The 19,016-nt window shown below is 43.4% G+C and overlaps 3 protein-coding genes and 1 non-coding gene across 4 annotated transcripts; 2 read left to right on the top strand and 2 right to left on the bottom strand.

Annotated features, from left to right (window-relative positions):
- Positions 1-290: 290 nt before the first annotated feature.
- LOC143006812 (arylamine N-acetyltransferase 2-like) lies at positions 291-1,721 on the top strand. The gene has a single exon (XM_076158112.1). The coding sequence runs from the start codon at positions 370-372 to the stop codon at positions 1,207-1,209; it is 840 nt and encodes a 279-aa protein (XP_076014227.1). The 5' UTR covers positions 291-369; the 3' UTR covers positions 1,210-1,721.
- Positions 1,381-12,850, bottom strand: LOC143006811 (E3 ubiquitin-protein ligase MARCHF6-like). The gene is made up of 25 exons (XM_076158111.1): positions 12,450-12,850; positions 11,979-12,078; positions 10,558-10,631; positions 9,527-9,670; positions 8,972-9,044; positions 8,616-8,784; positions 8,293-8,482; positions 7,544-7,605; positions 7,386-7,418; positions 7,242-7,293; positions 7,084-7,142; positions 6,911-6,991; positions 6,626-6,694; positions 6,199-6,273; positions 5,798-5,932; positions 5,495-5,715; positions 5,248-5,385; positions 4,908-5,130; positions 4,360-4,429; positions 3,782-3,963; positions 3,373-3,507; positions 3,133-3,222; positions 2,529-2,661; positions 2,247-2,382; positions 1,381-1,905 (listed from the first exon to the last, which is right to left on the bottom strand). The coding sequence occupies exons 1-25, from the start codon at positions 12,466-12,468 to the stop codon at positions 1,818-1,820; spliced, it is 2,751 nt and encodes a 916-aa protein (XP_076014226.1). The 5' UTR covers positions 12,469-12,850; the 3' UTR covers positions 1,381-1,817.
- Positions 12,851-13,264: 414 nt separating this feature from the next.
- On the top strand, positions 13,265-13,338 carry trnat-agu (transfer RNA threonine (anticodon AGU)). Its single transcript has one exon. It is a non-coding gene; the product is annotated as a tRNA-Thr (tRNA).
- A 1,267-nt stretch (positions 13,339-14,605) lies between these two features.
- On the bottom strand, positions 14,606-18,937 carry cct5 (chaperonin containing TCP1, subunit 5 (epsilon)). Its single transcript, XM_076157948.1, has 11 exons — positions 18,710-18,937; positions 18,244-18,304; positions 17,936-18,100; positions 17,157-17,355; positions 16,775-16,967; positions 16,355-16,504; positions 16,109-16,228; positions 15,694-15,879; positions 15,435-15,572; positions 15,102-15,282; positions 14,606-14,953 (listed from the first exon to the last, which is right to left on the bottom strand). Exons 1-11 carry the CDS (start codon positions 18,812-18,814, stop codon positions 14,826-14,828), a joined length of 1,626 nt encoding a protein of 541 aa, XP_076014063.1. The 5' UTR covers positions 18,815-18,937; the 3' UTR covers positions 14,606-14,825.
- Positions 18,938-19,016: the final 79 nt, after the last annotated feature.

The following is a 19,016-nucleotide window of genomic DNA, read 5'->3' as shown; positions in this document are numbered from 1 at the left end:
GCTATGTTGGAAGAATTAAAAGGTTGAGTTCCATAAAATAATTGAAATGGATGTAAAAAGTTAAAGAAGTCACAGAAGTGTACCTCACCCACAGAAACGACATTTTTTAAACCTAACTCGCCAATTGAGTCATTTAATTAAAATAGTTTTTTTTTTTTTTAAAGTGTATTACTTATCTCGGTGTTTGAGTTAGGGTAATAACTCATATAGAAATCAATCGACATTGTCAATTTCCACAAAACTAGTTTTTCTTTGACCACCATAAAACACCCAAAAACGGAAAACATTGATTCAACCCGGAAGTTTAATTCGTGAAGTTAACGAGTGACGTGCAGTACACGAAAAGTTCTGTGGAAGTCTTCAGCTGTGATGGATGTTGAGAAGTATTTGATGCGCATTGGGTTCGTGTCCTCAGTAGAACCCAGCCTGGACGTGCTGCGGTCTTTGCACACCGGCCATCTACTGTCGGTGCCGTTTGAGAACCTGACGGCGCACAGCGGCGGAGAGGTCAAACTGGACCTCGATCTGCTGTATGAGAAGATCGTGATCCGGCGCAGAGGGGGGTTCTGCTGTGAGAATAACGGGCTCTTCGCCTGGCTGCTGGCCCAGCTGGGCTTCCAGGTCACTCTGCTGTCCGGTCAGGTGAGAAATGCGGAGACGGGCCACTACGGTCCACCGTTTGACCATTTGATCATACTGGTGACGCTCGATGGGCAGCGGTGGCTGTGCGACGTCGGGTTCGGCTCTGATGGATTCAGTGTCCCGCTTTCCCTGGACACCAGCGGTCCACAGGAACAGGGTCACCGAGCGTTCCGCATCAGACCGGACGGGGATACGTGCGTCATGGAGCTGCAGAGTGAGGGGGAAGAACATGGAGACTGGACAGAGGTGTACAAGTTCACACTCGAACCTCGACGCCTGGAGCAGTTCACCCAGATGTGCCAGTACCACCAGAGCTCTCCCAGCTCCCTCTTCTTCTGCAAGTCCCTGTGCACTATTATGAAACCTGGCGGAAGGATCAGCTACGTCGGACACAGACTGACCACCACTACGTTTCCCACTGAGGAAACAAGAGGTGTGTTTAAAACAAGCAGGGAGCTACAGGATCAGGAGATTCCAGGTGTTCTTGCAGAGAATTTTGGAATTATACTAAATTCTACTCTCATCCCAAAGGATGATGAAATCACACCACCTCCAATACTCTACTGATCACATTCCATTTTGTACAGTATGTCTGCCCGAAGAGCCACCCCACCACAACATGAAGTCACAATGGTAGACACTGTTCAAGTTTGCATTTCAAATCATTTCCTCCAAATCCACTTTTTAAATTCCAGCTAAGAGCCACATTGTTTGTCTTGATTGCAAATGCAAATAAAGAAACTGTCAATTTGATTTAATAAATTAATATACATACACTTTTAAGATGTACAATGGTCATTGCATTAATCTGTATGTCTTTTTTAAGACAAAGTCTGCGTTCAAAGTATTTACACATGTACAATTCTCAGGCAGCACTTTACAAAGCAAGGCATGAAACAATACAGATGTTGAGCTTCAAATCAAACTTCTGACCCTCACCCTATAACTACTCCTTTTATCTGAGGGTACAGCACAACTGTCCAATAATTATAACACATTATCCCACATCACTTGTGATTGTGTGTGAACAGGAATTCATGAAATACCACGGGCGATTCAAACGGATTTCAGTCCAGGGACTGCGTTGAAAAAAACAAAAAGGAAATAAATGGTGAGAGTGGGCCAGGACGAACACAACGGAACAAGTGCAAAACGTGGCATCTTGAGACAAAAATCTACTCGGCAACAGGGTTGGGGGGTGGGACTGAGGTTGGTCTTCCAGTCTTACGTTCATAGTTGACAAGCCTCTGACCAACCAGGTACCTGTGAAGGGAGGGATTATTGTTACAATGAAAATGCCGACATCCACTGGCATTTAGCTCACTGTTTGCTTTCCATATCCCAATAGTAATATTATACAATGGTTCACCTTTAGACAAAGGTCTGTCACTATTGAGGGCGTTTGTAAGATGCCTATAACAATTAATTCAAGAGTATTTTCACCCAACTTCTAACTAGCACAGAAGTTTGCACCAGATGCGTTTAACTAACAATACTGCACACTGAAAAATGCAAAAACCCAACTCATACCACTGACAAATACAAACTATTATGATCTCTTCACAACAAATTGTATGATATACAGTCCATTTCTAGATCCTTACTTATCGTTCTTGATGTGCTCGTAGAGCCGTTTAAACTGTCGGATCTGGAACGACAGGATCCCGATAAGCGAGACCACCATCAAGAGGAATGGATAGATTCTCCTCTGCATCAGAATCTCCATCTCTGGGGTCACACCTGTGGAAGAAAAGTACCTTCTTCACTTGCATGAATATTGTTTCAGTGGAATTTCTATAATCTTTAACCCTGGATCCAACACAGCAATAAGGAAGCAGAAACATTTAAACAGACACACTTGTTGCACAGTATGCTCATACACTCACCTACAGCTGGCACCACCCCAGCAGCAATCACATACGGCACACACAGAGACAGCAGCAGGACCGAGATAACAGGGGCTGCCAGTTTACGGATGATAAACTGGAGATCAATGTTGCGGATTCCATTTGCATAAACCTGAGCAGGAATTTTAGACTCGTTATACAACCAATTACCATTTAATAGATCCCTGTTAGAAAATTATTGTCTTTTGATGATTCACTGTAACTGGACATAGTGCAGCTATACAACAGCACTGATAGAATCAAGAGCAATCCATTCTCTGGCTCAATGACAACCGAGCAAAGTGCATGCTTACTAACATGGGGATGTGAACACACATTATCCAACTAAAGGATAGGTTAACCAATGGACTGCCCTGCTGCTCTTGATATAGTTTATCATATGAAATATTCTCAAAACATGGCCTAAAACCATCCATATTCAAGGTAACTGCATTAGAGTATTTTCTATTTATTAGACTTAACAAATTCTTATTTACAGCAATAACGATTCATGGTCCAAAGAAAATGACATGGCATTGATAAGATTCAGGATTTAAGTACATGAAGACGTGTGAGGGTGTATATAGTATACATGTAAGCTGACCTGCTCTATAACAGTCTTCAGCCACCACTGCGGGCCCATGAGAGTGATGGCAGCAATGATTTTTGCATGGAGAACTCCAAGAGCCCAGTCCTGAACACAAAGGGTAACCAAGACAATAAATTAGCAAACGGGAGTGTCAAAGTGGCATTGCCAATGGTGAGGACGAGAGAAAAGATGGACACCAATACAAGAAACACACAACACACTACACACACACACACACACACACACACAACACACCTGCCATGGGTAGAAGAGGGGAGTCTGGTCCAGCGGTACCCTGAGTGGCGCCACAATGACCAGTTCAAACAGCAGTCCCAACAGCAGTGGGATGACTCCAGCTACCAACAGAGCTACAACCAGGGTCTTCAGGATCTACAAACACAATCAAGTTGGACACAGAACATTACAAATTGTAACAACGCGTTTCATATAAACCGAAACCCCCTACAATAACTATATGAACCCCTTTTGATGTAGTGAATATGTTCCTTTGTGAGACTTATTTGGTGCAGCACTGGAAGGGGTTTGGCCTGAGTAGCAGCTATGTTGGTAAACTCAAGACATGGACAAGTTCGCTTTCCTACGATGATAGAATGAGTTTTGTGTCCTGGGTAATTTGTCCAAATGCTGCCAGACTGATACCGACCATAAGCGTCCACTCCTGGACTTTGCGTGCGATGACGGTGCGTCCCTGCGGCATCCAGGCTAGCAGCACTGTGGCTCCACGGATGGACAGCCAGCAGACATACAGGCCACATGCTGCAGTGTACAGCTCATGGATTTTTGAGCTCCCTGTCCAGAAGGACATCAGCCAGCGCCCAGTGAACACTGCAACACACACAGAACTTAAAAGTTTGGCAACAACAATACCATTAATAGTGCAGCTTTCCTTCTTTCTCTCTATCTCTCTCCTCTTCCCCCTCTTTCTGTATAATGATCTCCAAAATATCCTACAATTGTATGCGCAATGTCATGTAAAATGTTTGCTTCAATAAAAACAAATAGCAAAAAAGGAAGAAAGAAAGAACACAAGATAAACCTAAGCTTGCTTAGTTTAAGTTAGTAATTATATACTGGTTCTGACTGAAGTGTAAAGTTAAAATGACATGGCACCAATTTAACTCTTCAGAAGAGCATGTATACAACCCTTTCATTATGGTTTGGGTGTGTATCTACAAAGAGGAGAAAGGGCTGTTGGATTTGCTGTGGGTCTCCATATCTCACCTGGCAGGGTTAAGCACAGCAGACTGGCCACCAGAAGAGTGATGCACATGAATGCTATCAGCAACACAATCTGGAGGAAATAAGTCAGAAGTTTTAGAATACCAACTTAAGTAAGAGAATGCAACTGTATGCATGTGTACATTCATATTTTTCTCTCCTGATGGTGTGTATGTGTGTGAGGGGAGTGTATCATCAAGCAGAATTTGAGTATTATAATTATAGGTTGTTAGAATGTACAATGAATGTGTTCAAAATGGAGTGCAGCCCTTTGGCGCCAGATGTGCACTAAGTGGTATCTTGGGCGTTGGCACATTTCTAAATTTGTGATGGAAACCACATCTACTAGGTGGACGTTAACCCTTACTTAACAGATCTCGTAGGAAACCTGTCCAAATCAGGCCATTGTAGATGATTAGGTAACTATAGTATAAATTAAGAGGAGACTGCACAAATGTATAAGTTAACATAACATGTGAAGCTCATAACTCCCTTGGGAGGGGTAGCTAAACTTACACAGTAACACCCGTCTAACACCAGGAGACACTCACCCTGAATGGGAAGCGGAGGGGTCGGTGATAAGGCTGAAAACCCACTGGTCCCCCTTGCTGCAAGATGGCCTGGTGGGCTGCATGCAGACCCTCCCCAACAGCGGGAGCAGGGTTGTTATTGTTATTATGGTGACCGGGAGGGGGATTGTTATTATTATTGTTGTTGACAGGCTGGTTGGCATCGTTGTCTTCCTGTTCCCCGAGGAGGTAGGAGTGGAGGTCTCTGCGGAGGCAAAGAGAACAGAGTTCATTCAGTGCAGACATGTAGTCACAGACAGACAAAATGTGTGTGCTGAGAGCAAAGAACGAAAACAAATGACAGGACAATATAATGACTTACAGTAAATAGCCAGCGCTCACAGTCCAGGCCCTGACAAGACCTTTAAGCCACTGACGAGTGTGTCCCTGCTCCAACAGAGCCGGCAGCACCACCTGAAGTAGTAACAGCTCCAGAGACAACTCACTGACTGGGGCATCGCTGAAAAAGAGAAGCAGACATTAGACTTCTACGGGGGGTACAGAGCAGTAGATGATTTGGATCTGCTGAGTGAGTGACCTTCCCCAGGTTTGTTATCTCTGCTGGATACCTGTAGAGCATGACGTTGTATGGCAGGAAGGTGGGCAGCAGCAGTTTAATCAGCCTAATGGGGAGCCACAGCATGAGCAAGACAATGGAGCCAAACACCACCACGGACAGGATGAACCTCCGCAGGTGTCTGTAGATGGGCAGGTGGATCATCTCCTGCACCGGATTAAAATCGGGATCGTTGAGGTTTCTCAGGAACCACAGCACTCCCGGCCTCAGCACCTGATGGGCAAACATAAGGGATGGAATTTAGCTATGTAGGATTTAGTATCCAAAACAAAGTCAACTCTGTCCGTCATTGTACCTCTCTCAGCAGGAGAATGAAAGAAGCAAAGTAGAAGACATAGACCATTCCGACAAGCCAGTGCAAGAACATGGTGGTACCAGGAGCCGACTTAAAACTCAATTCTCTGTCTTTCAGCGAGGCATCAAACATCTCCTGCAGAAGAAGGAAAGATATTTAAATCCACAGTATAATATAACTTTAGATCATTCAATATTTTTCTTTTTTTACCTTTATAAAAGTGATATGTTAGATATTCTATGTTGTTAATATTTATTCCAACTATTAAAATGGGAATGCAGCAGAGGCCAGATTAGTTTGCTGTTCACCGGAGCCGTGAGGGTCAAACTGTGCAAGGCATTCTACTGTACAGCATAACGATACAGACAATTAGCCAGAGCAACAAACAGAGATAGACTTACTAAAGAGCATATATCAAGCCACCAGCCACAGATCAACGGGAAAACACCAATCTCCACAACAACAAGCAGAGAGACCTGCAATGAAAGCAAGCAGAACAATTGTACAGTTAAGTTTTAACACATAAACAAAGATCATTTAAAAAGTTATAAGCAATGAAGCTACAGGTCACCCATCCTCTCATTGCAACAGCTTTGTTTCCAATATGCTGCTTCTGCTCTTATTTTGAAGCCCTAGCATGTGTGTTTTAGTTATTTTAAATTGTACACTACAACTAAAATGATATCTCTCTCTAATTCAATCTTTGATTACAAATGCAAACACAAATTCCACTTTATTATATCAGCTACAGAAATCCCTACACAGAGATAACACACTGCAAGTCACAAAAGAATGACAAAGCAGAAATGCATGGATATGCCTTGTTACCTTGACAACAATATAGCAGACTCCAAGGAGGCGTCTGGAGCGCTGGAACCTGACCAAAGCAGCTAGTCCCTAGGACACAGCGGTCAAGGATTAACACTGCAAACACACCTGCTGTAAATCCACACAAACAAACACAGAGGCACCTGCTACAAAGAATTTTGTGCCCTCTGCTTCTCTCTCCATACTCATGACACCATAGCCTGTTCCTCACAGGATCAGAATCTGCATCTTTGTGTTCTACATGTCGGTGGTGTAAACAGATGGTGGTGATCAGTAGAAGGATACATGACAGAGGATTAGCGACATGGCCAGCAGTATATAGCCAACTATGGTGGTGATTAAACCTTCAAAGTGGGAGGCCTGGACCTGGAGGAAAATACAACAAATTAGAACTCGGAAGAAAGATTATTGCATGATGACCCTGAGCTAAGACAGGTGGGATAAAATGCGTTTCTTACGTATTCCTCAAAGCCAAGACCCACGACAGAGAAGTGTCCAATATGATAGGGACAGAACGCTGAAGAATGAATGAAAACTTGTTTATTTCTCAAACTGGCACATAAAGTCAGAAAGACAAATGCAATCAATGTGCACATTCTGGTTTCAATCTACTTACCGAACACTAGGATGAAGAGTGTGTTCAGAGAGACGACCCAAAACACATGTTCCTGGAAGACATAAGACACAGCATTCATCAACCAGTAGGCTTTGGACATTGTTAAAATACAATGTTGTGACAATTTTAGCTATAAAAACTTACCAGAAATACCAGTGAACCATCGAGGCCGAGCATCTTGGAGAAATACGGAAAGATTACAAATGTTACATGAGAACAGATCTGTGACAGGATGGAGTTGGAGGTGATGTATTAACTACAAATCTGGCTGTTTGGAGATCTTTGCTGCCATACACACTTACCCTCTCCCAGGTGAGCTCTTCGGCCGCTCTATCCCACTCCAAAGCGTTCCAATTCATGTCATCTACAGCGCCAGGAAGCAAAGAAAATGCAATTAAATGTCTCGAAAATCACAATAATATAATACAATACAAATACATGATCCATGATAATGATCCAATCTAACCTGGTACAACTCTCAAAAAAAGATTAATTTCAAGCTACCCGTTTGTGAGATGGGCATGAAATGTGGTTCGGGTTAGAGGACAAGATGCTTATTTTTTGACATTCTATAACTTTTATTAAGAATTATACTGTATACTATGTGGTGTAAGGAAGTTACTTGAGGCATTCCTTTTGCATTCATTTATCTTTCACGGCACCCTGCTGCTAGAAAAATGTGAAATGCAATAACAATTCATTATCCGACCTTGTTTAGTGTTATTAGTATGCCAAAAAACAGTCCATTTACCATAATAAATCAAAACAAAGTGTCAACATAAAGCTATGAGGAATAAAGATATTTATATCGCTGTCAAATTAACTGTGGTGGGCTGACATGCTGCTAAGAAATGAGAACAACTGCCAGTCAGCTGTGTAACCTCACTGCTACTGTTTGTGGAACTCTCTCAAACTCTCATTGTTGTGTGGTGTAAATCAGTGTCCCATTGCGTCATCGAGTAATCCAGATATTCCCACGAAACTAAGGCAACAATGTAAAATACAGCATCCAGACAGTTGCCAGTTCTTTTAGTTCTCTACAAACGCCAACCTTGTGCTCCGTTGTTGGGGTCTGCATCCTCAGCAGCTGCTCCCTCCTCTTCCTCCAGCTCGGGCTCATCACCTTGGTCTAAGGGGACATCAGGAGGCTCGGGCTCTGCTTCATTCTGGGCTGGGGGATCAGCAGGAGCTGGCTGGGCCACAGGGGGCTCGTCAGCTGCTCCTTGGCCTGCACCTTGAGCCTGAGAGTCAGGTGACAGGACATGGAGAGACAAGAACAACATGTTAGTGAATGTATGGATTAGTATGGCAGATTAAATGTATAGGTCAGGGTCAAATATAGTATCCAAATGCTTGAACTCTGTCTGTGATCACCTCATTGGGTTGTCCTGCTGCATTGGGTGGTGGAGGCTGGTGCTGCTCTAGCCACTGGGGAGCGCCACCATGTACTATCTGTTCTCTTAGCCAAACCAGGCTGATGAATGCACACAGGGTGCAGGTGACCACGAAACAGCCCTGTAGACAATCTGCAAGCAGGTTTTCTCTGAAAGAACAAAGATGTACACCAATCAGTTTAAGGACTTTGGTAAACTTTTTTGCTTAAGATAAGTAACTTCAAAGCTAATGAGAAAAGAGAGTAAAGTTTCGAATTTTCAAGATCTCATTTGAAAAACAAAGTTTGGTATGTGTACCAATGTTGAATACTACAAATGGATGTCATCAACACTCACGTAGAGAGCATGTCCAATGGCAGTGTCAATAGTGAGCTCACAGAGCCTGTAAAGAGACACTTGTAGATGCGACCTGAGACAGAGAGACAAGATGTCAATTTTCATACTGATGACATGAATGTGAAATTAGTAGTTTGTTGCTTCAAATTGCATAAATTGTGGCAAATAGTCTAGTTTACATTTTCTGCGCAAAGGGGGATTTTCTCACTCTAGAAACATATAACTTTGCCTGTTATGTACTGGTATTAAAGCTTGTTAATCCTATTAAACCATAAATATAAACAGCATGTGCAGTATATCTTACGCCATGGTCATCAAATACATTATTATATGTACTTCAAAAAGTGCAAAGCTACATCAATAATGTCCAAAAGTCTGTACAAATGTGAGCAACACTTCCTTTCCCCCTACTTGGACAGAACAATTGATAAGGTCATATGCTGCTCTCAACCAAACTGATCAGTGGAATTGACATACAGCATAAGTGATAATCCAGAGAGACAAATGGGACAGGACATCTTTAAACTGACTGGATGTGTGAAAAGTACACATTACATGCAGTGAGAGGAACCACCCCAAGCCAAGCAAAGGCCACCAGTGTGTAATGGAACCAGTAGCGGATGGCTGTGCCCACACTGGTGAGCAGGCCGGCACAAATGTCCTGGATGGGCAGGCGGGAGGGCATGTCCGGGGAGTAGACTAGAGGAAGAAGACAGTGAAGCAGATGGTACATTTTGTTATACGGAAAATGATTCAGCAAGTTGTTACAAAATCATGTGTTTACTTCATCAAAGCTCTGAGGGGATGCATATTCCTTTTTCACATTAAGGTGTGAATAACTTTGTATAAGACAGTAGTTCCCAAAGTGAAAAACTTCTGATATTTATAAGGGGGGGGCGCGAAAGAAAAAGTTTGGGAACCACTGGTTGACATTCCATTTACTAGTAACACAACTCCTATAATTAGTGATGTGTCCTTTCGTGTTGAGGCTTTGAAGCGTGTGTCGAGTAATCCAGGAAGATTTTTGCGCAGTGCGTATCGAGGCGTGTGTTGGTGACGTATGTGGTGATGTTCGAAGCCTCGCAGCTGGTTCGCCGGTTTGGTTTGTAAAATAAACATCTGAAATGCATGTGCCTGTATTTGGCAATACAGACAAAACGTGGTCCGATTTCGATGTAATATTGCTTCACATATAATTTGTCATCCCGCGATCTTGACGGATGTCTCTAAGTAATGTTAATGTTCCAAACATGAAACATTCTAGTGTGCGCAGTCTCAGAGTGCGACTGACAGAATCACCATGGATGCAGGAAAGTGTACAACTAAACGAAAATATGAAGATGAACACCGGAGGTTTTTGCGCTGCTGCACCGTTGTCTCTCTGTCTCCCGAGGCCGTCTGATTATGGGATGGGCTGGTCTCTTTGTTTAAAGTTTGAACATTCTTTATTAGTTGATCTTTAAGCACGTTACCCGTGGGTTATCATCATTATCTTGTGTTGTGTGTTGGTGATGTATGTGGTGACGTTCAAAGCCTCGCCCCGGCTGTTAAGAATATTCAAACAAATAATCCATCAATGGACTTACTTGGTGTGAAAGCAAATCTGTGCTTGCATAATTCACAGTACTCCTTCCTGCTGTGTTTCAGCCACTGGACCAAGCTGAAAAGCAAAATATAGAAATTGGAAACATGTTCTGGCTGAGCATTTGTCCAAAGAGTGTACATTTGAAGAACAGATTCTTAACAGGTGGAATTCTTAACAGGTTTTTGTGATTTTGCATGACTGAATTTAAGGCAAAGAGGTAGAAAAAGTAAATATAGGGACAAAGGAGGTGAACAGCAGAGGTTGCCTCAGTTAAATACCCTACGTAAACAAGGTGGGGTGGGAGTGGCCTGCTCAGTTTCTAACAACATAGAAGTACCCTTCAGCAGTTTCTGAGCCGTTGTGAGCTTTTAAATCAACTATAATCAAAACATGCCGTCATGTTGTGACCCGGGCTCACAAGTGGGATTTACAACTGAGTAATGCAATTCATTGCTCCAGCTGATTCCAATACATACTGCACTATGCCACCATACATTAGACCTACAGACTACAGTACAGTCATGTTCAACTTCTATTATTCAGGCTTCTGCGCCTGAATAAAGTGAAATGACTGTATTTTCCATATTTCTTAAACTTCTCACTTTACATTGTGTTTACATCTAGACTTTCCATCGATCTATTCCATTAACCGTGCCAACACCAATCATCTGATCACACCACAATATGTTGCTGTGTACACTTGTGGTGTATACGATTAGTTGGATTGTTATTACAGTAGCATATACAGTAGACAACAGGAGCTCATCAGGCTGTAAGTTTGTGAGGTGATGTTGAACTAACATGGCAACAGAATTTAGCTCAACAATTGCCTCGGAACAATCTAGGCCTGGCCTTTTCAGTAACATTCACACACACAGGCTAGATGAGAACGCAGCACAATCCCCCAAACTCCCAAAGCTGCAGCTGTTGTTTTCAACCATACCAACACACCACCCCAGGCAAGCCATCTGGGATACTATGAAAGAAAGTGAAGCTGGAGGAGAAACAGTTTTTTATGTCCTTCCATTACTCTTCTTCTAATGGATCTGATGTCAAGCCAATAGCACACAAGGAAATGAAAATCACCAGCATTCATTTACTGGAAGAGTTAATCATCTCTTTTTTTAACAAATACGTTTGGATCCGCATTTAAAGTTTCTAGGAGAAGGTCACGACTCTAACTGGGTTCCAATCGCGAATCTCATGAAAATATGAGGACAATCACAATAACATGTTACTGGAACACTTTGAATTCCATTGGGAGTAATCAATTCTAGCACGAATGAATTCTTTACAATCGGTCCCAAGTCTGCACAGAAAAGCTGGTAATAACATTTTGAAGGGGTATGGAGATCTGATAACTGGAGCAGCATGTAACTCGAGATTTCAGACTACTCCAACTAATGCAATGCAAGTACTTACCATTCTTGGTGGATGAATTTGATACTGCCAGTACAGACACACGGGTGGTACAGGGGTTTGTCTGGAGTCCCCTCTGATCGGCACACACGACAAATATCCGCTATGGACACACACAGACACAGACACACACACAGACACACACACACACGATGAAAATGAGGAAAAGCCGAGCAAAAACTCAAGATAAACGTTACAAGAATAATTACCAATAACTACCTACCAGATACACACATGAGAGGAATCATCTCGCAAATTCGACACTCTCTGTTCCACGTCATAATTCCTCACGTTAACTTGAGTATAACGAAGTTTGCTCTCGACCTAATGAATTTAACAAACACAGCACCGCCTGCCTGTAGCTAAGCTGGCCGGCTAAGTGAAACAGCAGAGGGCCAGCTAAGCAGCAGGCTCTGGCTTTCGGAGCTTGCACCACTTTAATAAGAAGCAACAGAATTTGACTTCGTGCATTACCTTCCTCGGCCGTGTCCATGTTGCTCGCTACGCACTGGTTTCTTCCAGCAGTGTCCCGTGAAATGAACCCATCCACGATACAAGACACAATATCGTTTAGCTAGCCAAGCTAAGCTAAGCTAAGCTAGCGAGACGACAGTGTCGCTGTGCGGGTTTGATGCATTGACAGTCATAAAATGGTTTCTCCACAGTTTCAACGCCAGCGCTTGCTTCGTCGCTTCCTTTCCCAACCTATATTGTTACCGCCGAGAGTGGGGTTTATTTGACGGTGAATTGACAATGTAGAACTAAATGTTCTACAACTTCACACCCCCGTATCGCTGAAAATAACGCTTACGGGCAAGGATACGGACAAACAACTCGCTAACGTCACTGATACCTCTTGTCACAGAACTGTTTTATCTTACGGCAGCGTTTTACGGCAGGGAAACTTCCACGACAGCTGTCACGTGGTTGGCATATGTAAAGCATGTTGTGCAATCATCTCTAACTAATCTCTTTCTATCAATAACGTAGGAATTGATGTGTTATAAGCGAATTTTCTCTGATATCACAAGACGAAAATGGCTGTGACGTCAACTAACAGCTTTTAGTGCATCACGTGTGTTCTTAATACATTGATGTAAATAAGGGTGTTTAATTAATAACATTAAAAACAGACCGCACTGTTTTGATTTAAAATAAATACAAAGTCACAATGTCTAAGTGAGCCATTGAACTTGGAAGTGACTCCGCAGTGAATTGTGCCTCGAGAAAACAGTTTCCCCACATTAGATATCAGTTTCTATGATCACATGTGCTGTAGCGGGGAAGCCGGTGCCGTGGCTTAGTTGGTTAAAGCGCCTGTCTAGTAAACAGGAGATCCTGAGTTCGAATCTCAGCGGTGCCTTTTACAGGCACGAAGCGGCGGTGACCGTCAGGTATTGCCGAACGTTGACAGACACACATAATCGAACGGTCCGAGAAAGAAGCTCGCACGTGTCGTGGGAAGAAACGCTGTAAAGCACTAATAAAACTTGGATTTTATTTTAAAGGTCGTGATGTGATCAACTTGGTGTTTACTTTTCAGAATCACAATCAAAATCAGAATAGCTTTTATTGCCAAATAAGTTTACACTTAAAACTATTTTTTTGTGGTTATTGGTGCGATATAAAACATAAGAAAACAAGACAACAAGACAACCACTATGCAAAGAAATTGAAATAAATTAGAAAAACACACACAATTAAATCAATTAACTAAATTGAATAAGATTAACATGCAAGTTGCTAGGGAAATTGTGTGGTCAGTGGCAGACCCAGGCCTTGTTAATGAGGCCCACTGTAGAGAAACTGGATTGGTGGCGTGAGGCTTTAGCCTCCTGCAAGAGGGGAGGGTTGCAAACAGTTTGTGACCAGGGTGGGAGGGGTCAGCCACAACCTTGCCTGCCCGCCTCAGGGTCCGAGAGGCGTGCAGGTCCTGGAGTCTGTGATCCACCTGCAGGTGGAGTCGGGCATGTAAGGCTGGGAGAGCTTGTCCTGCAGCAGTGACGGGATGATGGTATTGAAGGCAGAGCTGAAGTCCACAAACAGGATCCTGGCGTAGGTTCCTGCGGGTGAAGTGGGAGGCCCATGTTGACAGCGTTGTCTACAGACCTGTTGGTTCTGTAGGCGAACTGCAAGGGGTCCAGGAGGCGGTTGGTGAGGGATTTCAGGTGCAAGGTTTATATAAACAGAAGATTGCCCGTTGAAGTCTTCCGAAAAACTAAAAGGTAACTCTCCGGTCTGAGCAAGTGAATCTAAAATACAATGCTGACAATCGTTAGTTCAAGGATATATCAATGCTTTGTTGTTGCCAACACTTTGTCTTGCACTATACACTTTGCTGCTGTAACATGTGAATTTCCCCGTTGTTGGGTGGATAAAGGATTATCTTATCCTACTTTACTTCACTGTATGCGTATCCACTCTTGCCTTGAGTTGATTCCTACTCAACTGAACTGTAAATCCTACATAGTTCCTAAATAATCTTGCACAAAGCTTTCAATGATGCAGATATATGCGACAGTGGTCAGTCTTGCCATCTTATAAACTGTGTATACGTGCTTGCTAAGATTTCTCTTCACAATCTCATCTGCAAGAAATGTTCTGTACATTTTCATGGAATACACAACGGATGAAAATCAAATGAACCACAACAAGTTTATTATTGTCACCGACACGTAATCAGAACCACAAAAGTAAGGAAATTTCAACAGACCAACAGTTTAATGGCGCCTTTGATACTACAACAGCTTGGACAATTTGTGTCAAATGATAAATAGCGGTACGCAGTGCGGTTTGGACTCAGTGCTCGGGGAAGTGTCTTGACGAAGCCTTCTGGTGCTCAGGAGGGCTTCAGTCCTCAGTCTCTCCCGGGCTTCGGATGTCATCAATCTTGAGTATCATCCTGACGACCTGAGTGGCCAGTGAGATCTGTTGCTTTTTGCCAATCAGAGTCTCAAGCACGTGTTGCTGCTTCATGTCTGTGGAGGAGCAAAACAGAAATGCTTGATTGCTTATCACTAGATTACACTGGTAACTCGGGCAATGGCGACTTTGGCAAATGCTGCATCTATGTAACTTGAGTGGCAGTAGAAAATACATATTTGCCACATGCAACTGGTTCTTTACCATTGGTGCTGAGGTGCAGGCAATCTATGCCCAGGAAGGAGTTGTTCTCCGTGACCTGTCTGGCTCTGACCTCAGTCATGGTCTGAATCGGGTTCAGCCCACTGTTCTCAGCCAATGCCATTGGGATGACCTCCAAAGCATCAGCAAATGCCCTCATAGCATACTGCTCCAATGACGGGCACTGAAAAGAAGAGGGGGTGGAAGTGGTCAATTTTCAAGCAACAATAGCAATAGGTCTTTGGAGCACCGCTGAAAAAAAAAAAGAACCTTGTTCCACCTTAATCTAAAGCAATTTGCTATAATATTGCCCCCAAAACTTTTTACACTCCTCACCTTATCTGCAGCCTGGCTGACTGCCAGAGCACATGCAATCTCTGAAGCGCCTCCTCCATACACAACACGGTTGTCTCTAACCAGATTGCGGATCACACACAGAGCATCGTGGAGTGAACGCTTGGCCTCCTCGATAATCTGAAGAATAGGGTAAATGTTAAAAATAAGGACAATACAATCATACAATTTTAGCCCAGGTGTCCTTAGCTGTTGTCTCAAACATTTTTGCATTAATAATCAAAATCACAGCTGTGCTCACCATTTTGTTGCCCCCACGGATGAAAATGGTAACGGCCCTAGTGTTCTTGCACTCCTGGATAACCAACATGCGGTCCTTAGTGGTGCCAAAGGAGATCTCTTTCACCAAGCCAGCAGATCCAAGCTTCTCTGGGGTCAGCTCGGAGAACCTCGGCACAATGCGGCCCCCTGTAGCTATGGCAATCAGCTACAGAGGAAATGAAATGCATTTAGGACACTTGAACCCCGACATGTTTATTTTGTACCATATGCATTCTTGCTCACCCACAACAACATTGTCATTTCATATCAATGCAATCAATGTAATTCCAAGGCAAAAAAGGGAGCAATCATACAGCATTGAGCAAGCATTCTTCATCAGCCTAGTATTTATCTACTCTCAGGTATACACATGTTTCATACTAAACTTCCCTCACCTCAATCTCAGGGCCTCCGACCCAGCGCACAGCAGGCAGCTCATTCTGCAGCAGCAGGTGGTTGGCTTCATCATCAAAGCCCCACTGGCAGATGGCCAAGTTAGCACCATTGCTTTTGACCTACATGAAAAAAACATATTTTACACTGACACTGTAAAATATCAACAGCCATATTGGCATAAAACAGACATATTCTTCCTTCCAGTTCTAGAGTTATCAGCAGATTTGTGGTGTTGCAGTGCTTACCTGATGTATCATTTCTGCAAACTTCTCCTTTTCATATTTCTGCAGGGCTTTGTAATCCTCGACAGAGGTCACGTCCAACTTATGCTTAGTCTTGGGCTTAGGTGGCTCAAATGGGCAAGTGAGGATGGCAATTTTTGTGTCTTTCAGGACCTGCAAAATGACAATTAAGCGAGTTCAGCTGTGATCTCATGTGACACGCCAACAGAAAATGTAAAGTAGTGTTCTGTCCTACGAGTTTAAAAGAACATGGCAGGATTTGTGGCTCCTTCACTAATACACCAGGTAATTGATAACAGGAATGACACCAATGCCAAAACAATTGCCATTTTGTGATGATATTGATTGTACAGGAATCACCAAAATAGCTCTGCCTACAAGTTGAGCAGACGACAGCTGGAGAGTAATTTTTTGGGCGTGTACCTTGGGCATCTGAGGGTGGCTGAATTCCTTGTCAACGATTACTCCCTTGATGAGCTGCGTGTCCTCCAGCTTGCCTCCCACCTTGCCCTCCATCTTGATGAGCTCAAAGTCGACATCCTTCCTTTCCAAGTCAGCCACAGTGAGGATGGCATTCACTGCGATCTCAGCCATCTGTCTGTGGCACTTGTTGATCCTGAAGGGCAACAGTGGTGCAAATTAAGTTAAATGACATCTCTATATGTCTTCATACTGAAAAATCTAATGTATTATTTGGTCATTGGGTTAACTCTAAACATACATAATTAAAAAGTAGAAACTGTTGTAGTGAATGATTGTAGTTTAATTGTATAAATTAATTGATAGTCATGTTCAGGGGACTTACACTTTGGATCCCAGTGTTGTCATGGCCGTCTGGATGAGGGATTCTGTATTATTGGTGTCAAAGGGAAAGGTTTCAGCAATTTGGTCCAGCTGGTCGATGGCGATGCGTGCGGCTTGATCGTAACCATCAGAGATACGGATGGGGTGGATTCCGCGATCTAGCAGCTGTTCAGCCTGCTCTAGCAGAGCCCCAGCCAGCACTGGGGAGAGACAGGGGAATGGTCAATATGTTGAACAGTCACAGGAAAAATGTTTGAAAGAGTGCAACAGACATAATTGAGAGTTACAACATTTTGCGGGACAACCCTATCATATCCCACCGTTTAAAAGGCAGTATACCTACACCTGTAAACAGGGAAATGATAATACAAATACATATAATCTTTGCCGCCTCAACGGGTCCATAGGGGACTCTGCTTGGGAAGCGGAGGGTGGCTGGTTTGAGTACCATGTGGGCCAAAAAGTGTGGATTGGCAGCCGGCAGGCAAATAGTTGCCAGCTTGCCTACAGGCGACTGCCGAGGAGCCCTCGAGCAAGGCACCGAACCCCAACCTGCTGCACTGGCACTGGCTGATGGCTGCCTGTGGTGCCCCCTCCAGTGCGTGTGTGTAGGAGGGGGGCGCAATCTTGTGTGATTGTATTTGTGTGAAACATATTTGTGTACAACATGTATAATGAATCGCAAATTGCATGAATTGTAAAGCATGTACTTGAAAGACAAATTTCTCAGACTTCAGAGACAATAAAGGCGCTCTTTCTTTCTTTAATCCTCTTCCTTACCAACAACTCCAGTGGTTCCATCACCAATCTCATCATCTTGGGACTTGGAGAGCTCCACCATCAGCTTAGCAATTTGGTGGTCCACGTCCATCATGCTGAGAATAGTGGCACCATCGTTGGTGACAGTCACTTCTCCATCCCTGTCCACCATCATCTTATCCAGGCCTGGGTACCAGAAAAATGGACCAATGCCATTTTAATTACGGGCCTAACAATTGACTGTCATAATTTCAATGTAACTAAACATTCACAGCAGTCTTACTACTGTATTTAACATGGCATACCAATTGATAATTGCATGCACTCACCATTAGGTCCTAATGATGTTTTCAGCGTTGAGGCAACTGCCTTGGCTGCCATAATGTGAGACTGCAAAACACATTATTAAAATAAAGTGTCAACAAACACATTCAATAAGGTGCGGCCCATCCTCTCCACTTCTAATGACAGTATGAATCTGACTTCTGCGATAAACAACCTACTTTGAATACGATGTGCATGCGACTGCTGGCGATTGAACGCATGGGCGGTGTAGCTTTAGCATTACCAACCAAGAGGAAGCACATGGGCCGGGATATTAGCATTCAGCGAGCAACCCGACCTCTTTCACTTATATCAGCATCTTATGTCTTCCGAGCTCACATTCCTCGTAAATTGTAAAGAACATTTATATGTCAAGCTGTCGTCGTCCTGTTTATGCACCCAAGTATTAGCAAATTAGCATCTTAGATTGCAGAGTGGCACAGTTGAGTCACGCTAGCTAGCCCATTGTACCTTCAACGCGTCAATGCCCGATAGCCGTGTCTTCTTGTCTTGGTCTTTAATGATGATGAAAGGCCTTCCATACTCATCGAAAGCAAGAGTCCCCAAAGAAGACATGCTGACTGAGGAATCGGGACACTTGTTAGGTGTCCTGTAGATGAAGTTGTGACTTTAAACGTTGTATTTTCGGAGTGTGTCTGAGCTGCAAGCCACACGAGTCCGGCGACTTCTAGAAGGCTCTATCAGGGGCGGGGAGGGCTGAACCAAAACGATTTAGTTGGTGTGTGCCAAAGCAGAAAGCAAAATAATTTCATCCAAC

This window comes from Genypterus blacodes, unplaced genomic scaffold, assembly GCF_046128005.1.
Source record: "Genypterus blacodes isolate CSIRO-AG114 ecotype Tasmania unplaced genomic scaffold, CSIRO-AGI_Gbla_v1 ptg000076l_1, whole genome shotgun sequence".
Classification (NCBI taxonomy): domain Eukaryota; kingdom Metazoa; phylum Chordata; class Actinopteri; order Ophidiiformes; family Ophidiidae; genus Genypterus; species Genypterus blacodes.
This window is presented reverse-complemented; position numbering and strand designations above follow the sequence as displayed.

Excerpts from the sequence above, each read along its gene's own strand:
- LOC143006812 (XM_076158112.1), top strand. The coding sequence starts at position 370 with ATGGATGTTGAGAAGTATTTGATGCGCATTGGGTTCGTGTCCTCAGTA.
- LOC143006811 (XM_076158111.1), bottom strand. Across the intron at positions 7,419-7,543 it reads AAGAGCTCACCTGGGAGAGG|ATGCTCGGCCTCGATGGTTC; the intron begins GTAAGTGTGTAT and ends TATTTCTCCAAG. Across the intron at positions 2,662-3,132 it reads TGAAGACTGTTATAGAGCAG|GTTTATGCAAATGGAATCCG; the intron begins GTCAGCTTACAT and ends ATTCCTGCTCAG.
- cct5 (XM_076157948.1), bottom strand. The coding sequence starts at position 18,814 with ATGTCTTCTTTGGGGACTCTTGCTTTCGATGAGTATGGAAGGCCTTTC. Across the intron at positions 18,305-18,709 it reads CGGGCATTGACGCGTTGAAG|TCTCACATTATGGCAGCCAA; the intron begins GTACAATGGGCT and ends TGTGTTTTGCAG. Across the intron at positions 15,283-15,434 it reads TCAGCCAGGCTGCAGATAAG|TGCCCGTCATTGGAGCAGTA; the intron begins GTGAGGAGTGTA and ends TCTTCTTTTCAG.